General features: G+C 38.5%; 1 protein-coding gene across 1 annotated transcript; it reads right to left on the bottom strand.

Moving 5' to 3' along the window:
• LOC117636735 (keratin-3, type I cytoskeletal 51 kDa) lies at nucleotides 1-1,563 on the bottom strand. The gene is made up of 3 exons (XM_034371390.1): nucleotides 1,313-1,563; nucleotides 670-868; nucleotides 1-318 (listed from the first exon to the last, which is right to left on the bottom strand). The coding sequence occupies exons 1-3, from the start codon at nucleotides 1,479-1,481 to the stop codon at nucleotides 225-227; spliced, it is 462 nt and encodes a 153-aa protein (XP_034227281.1). The 5' UTR covers nucleotides 1,482-1,563; the 3' UTR covers nucleotides 1-224.
• Nucleotides 1,564-4,059: the final 2,496 nt, after the last annotated feature.

Here is a 4,059-nt window from a genome sequence, read left to right as displayed (position 1 = left end):
TCTAAAATTGTACAATTCATTCGATCATTAGAAGCGCACCTTTCTTTCTCATTTTTATTGCACATTTAAAAGACATAGATCTAATCATTTTAAGCGTTCATTTCAAGAAACTGTAGTCTATAGAAGAGTACTAATAGACTTTAGCTACATAACAGTATTTAGTAAATCATAATCAATTCAAATCTACACTAACAACTCAGCAAGCTCAAGTCACAAAAGAGAACTCATCTTCTCCACTTGTCCATTTCTCTTGTAGTAGCTCTCACAAGTTTCTTTGTATTATCAACAAGCTCCTCAACAAGTGCACCAATATCATCCCTGACGAAAACATACGAAAAATGAATATCCCATGTAGATACTAATACAATACAAATGAGGATTACAAACTTGAACAGCAGGAAAAGTATCGTATAACATGGTGATTTCAAAACAATTTTTCAATTTTCTGCATCATTTGGCAACTTGTTGGATAGAGAAGGTCCTAGTATTGCCCGTCAACAAATAAATCAGATTGAAGTTGATTTACACTTTTACTGAACAGAACAAGGTTACATGGGTTTTTCGGTTCCTTTTCATTAGGGTTTATTTTCTATTTTTCAAAAAACAAAACAAGAGAAAGAAAACTCCCCTCCCCAGAAAATATTGACAAAGAAAAAACAGCAAACTTACTGAGTAGGCAGATTTCCAGAAGCACGAGAAATGCCAACATTTGCTCCTTGAAAAAGATTGCCAACATTAGAGTATCTCCGATGGTCATCATGAGCAATGCCCTTGCCGACCCCGTAGCCGAATCCTAAGCCGACCCCACATCCAGCACCAAGGCCAAAGCCAACTTGTAAGCCAGGAATCCCAGGACCAAATCCTAAGCCTAGAGTTGGTTTTCCAAAAGCCAAACCATACTTGTCATTAAACATAACACAAACACATAAAGATGAATATGAAATGATCAAATGATCACTGCCACTGTGTTGATAAAATCGTGTGGTGCAGGTGCAGCTAGAAAAGAATTGCGTCGGGTAGCTAGCTCTAGGCTCTAGCTGTATAAATGATCACCTCACTCTCACTGCCACTGGTAATTCAAGGACTGTTTAGCTTAACGACCAAAATTTCAAGTCGCCAGACAATTAATATGCTGTGCGCCGGTGCCCTAATTAAATTAAATGGACCCAAAATTCTATATTCTATACAAACCTAGGCCTGGCAGTGGCAACTAATTGATTGGCAGTCTAACCCTAAATTAGGATATATATACAAACAGAAAACTCAACTCAATTCAACGTGAGAAGATGAGAGAGAAAGAAGAACCAAGTACCGCCGAGGAGGCCGACGCCGAAGCCCAAGCCACAGCCGACGCCGACACCAAAGGCGGGACCCACCTTCCCGAGTTGCGGGGATTTGATAACTGGAAGCTTCCACAGCAAACCCTTGCCCTCCTCCTCATCCCTTTCCTCTCTATCTCTGCCTCCCCTGCCCATCATCATCTCCTTCTGTGTCTCTCTCCTCTGACTCACACGCTCTCCTCTCTCTGTTAATGTTGGGTCACTGTGTTGTGTTTCTTTGTCGTCTTGAGCTCCTGAAATGGTTTGGTTTGGGCCTGCCTAAGGAAAACAAATTTGGAACAAACTAAATAAAATTGGGTTGCCCATTAGGCCCACAAATTCAATTTTGAACATACAAATAAAATTCAAATAAAAATTTCAAGTTTGTTATAAACTGAAAGCGAAATTGGAGAGAAAAAAAAATGGAGGAATTCTGCGAATCTGAATTCTCCTTTGATCCGTTCATCTAATGAGTTTTGTAGACAGAATTCTTACAATATGTGGGGCCCTTTTCAACATGTGGGCTCCACACTCAATTATTTACAACACTCCCCCTTGGAGACCACAAATGATATGGAATATGTCTCGTTAAAAACCTTGCCAGTAAAAACCCAGTGGGACAAAAACTGGTCGAAGGGAAAAAGAGTACATAACCGTGCGTAACATAAAATTCTGTGTATATTGACATGCGTGCGACACTGCCTCGTTAAAACCTTGCCAGGAAAAACCCAGTGGGATAAAAACCTGGACGAAGGAAAAAGAGTACAGTGTGGAAAGGTCTGTATTGATGGCACGCTCCCCCTGATGCTTGGCAGAATATCTTGAAGCCATACTGTTGATCATCTGTCTGAATATCATAGTTGACACTGCTTCTGTGAGTCAATCTTTGAGCGACACTGCCTCGTTAAAACCTTATCAGGAAAAACCCAGTGGGAGAAAAACCTGATGAAGGAAAAAGAGTACAGTGTATGAAGGTCTTTATTAAAACCACGCTCCCTTTGATCAATATCTCCCCCTGAAAACTTCATGACTAGCTTTTTCCAGTAAGCGACCGTAGAGATTTCCAGAGTCTGCATATCTAATAACACTGGAGCTATTGGTAAATTCACTCAAAAAATGCTCGTATATGGTGTTATGCTTAGATAGCATCAAATATGCCTCACATCATCCCAAAATGATGGTGATGGAGTTGAACTCTATCTGGAAAAATACGATGTCCGGTCCAATATACTACCGAAAAATCCTTAAAGTGTCCAACGGATAATCCTCATAAAAATGCTTCAATACTTTCTTAGTATAAGCAAGAATCTCGTTGGCATAATGCTCGATCTTTAAGTCGAGACAAATATTTCTGGAACTCTTGAGAAGCTTTAATGTGTTGCAAACATATTAATGTACTCACTGAGGCAATTTATGCATATTAGTATTGAGTACAGATTTTGTGCTTCAGGCACATGTCATTCAGGGACTTGCTTCATGCAATTTCAATCCTTTCAAGGATTTTGTTTAAAGGGATTAAACTTTATGACACATTATATAGCTTTAACCCAGCTATTTATACATCTTTAGGGAATCACTTCAGGTGATATGCTCTGTGCATTTAATAACCCTTAAAGATAACATGTTGGTCTCCGTAAATGTGCAATAAGGGGGGCACAATTGAATTTGTAGATATGGAGAAAACCCAACATTCCTTGTTTCTGCCAGAAACATTGTGTCATACAAAGTAGGTATATTCCCTTTTATTCCGAACACCCAAGTATAACTTTCAGGATTAACAAATTTTGGGGTTCGTACTGTGGGTTTGTTCTTTCACGTTCATTCTCATCTATAATGGAATTGCCTCATTCCATTTTGGCCAATGATATTGTTAACATTTAATAATTGAACGTGGTTCCAATCAACACAGCCCATTGATGATTTGAGTAGCTACTCAAAAATCAAAATTTGTCATTCATCAATTCATGATCCCACCATTCTCATGTGCATGCGCATGCATCAATTATAAGCATTTCTTTGCTTTTGGGTACCCAAGCCACTGCAGGGGGCTTTTATTATGTAAGAATGTGGATTATAACCTCCAATGGAGCGTTATGTTATAGTAGGGCGTGGATAATCTCCATTTAGGGAGTTGGAACATTTAGAACCATATATCCGTCATGCTGCAGGCATGCTACAGATTAATATATATACATGTCAATTAATTTCTGGGACTTTAACCCATACAATTTGCAACGCATTCGGCGTGCACAATATCAATATTGACATGTCAAGGGATTGTCCTTTCGGGACTTCAATCCACATCATTTGCTACGCAACAGGCGTGCATCATATTGATCACTGCTATACCCATATTTTGTTCTTATGGGACTTTAATTTGTGCAGTGTATTATCAATGTATCCAACTTGCAATTTGTAAAATTTGCATTAATAATTCATGGATACATACAAGCCATTCTTTTGGAACGGACTTATCTCCCCATTTGGTTACCTTTCAAGGTAAAATATCAAATAAGTATATAAGCATAAAATAACACAAGTATTGCTTACATCCTTAGGTAGGAGAAACTTTTCTCAAGTATCATTCAAGCTCGTATCGGCCCAATAAATATAATGTAGCGCTTGATGATCTAGTTATATCCTACAAGAGCAAAAATCACAATTCTTCTCTCTGTCAAAAACAAATAACCCTCAAAGTTAGGATCACTTCATGGATTCTTTCTTCGGATGTTCGTTCTAA

This window comes from Prunus dulcis, chromosome 8, assembly GCF_902201215.1.
Source record: "Prunus dulcis chromosome 8, ALMONDv2, whole genome shotgun sequence".
In the NCBI taxonomy this organism is placed as follows: Eukaryota; Viridiplantae; Streptophyta; class Magnoliopsida; order Rosales; family Rosaceae; genus Prunus; species Prunus dulcis.
The sequence above is the reverse complement of the archived record's forward strand: the minus strand, read 5'-3'. Positions and strand labels throughout refer to the sequence as shown.

Excerpts from the sequence above, each read along its gene's own strand:
- LOC117636735 (XM_034371390.1), bottom strand. The coding sequence starts at position 1,481 with ATGATGATGGGCAGGGGAGGCAGAGATAGAGAGGAAAGGGATGAGGAG. Across the intron at positions 869-1,312 it reads CGGCGTCGGCCTCCTCGGCG|GCTTAGGATTTGGTCCTGGG; the intron begins GTACTTGGTTCT and ends AACCAACTCTAG. Across the intron at positions 319-669 it reads TCTGGAAATCTGCCTACTCA|GGATGATATTGGTGCACTTG; the intron begins GTAAGTTTGCTG and ends TGTTTTCGTCAG.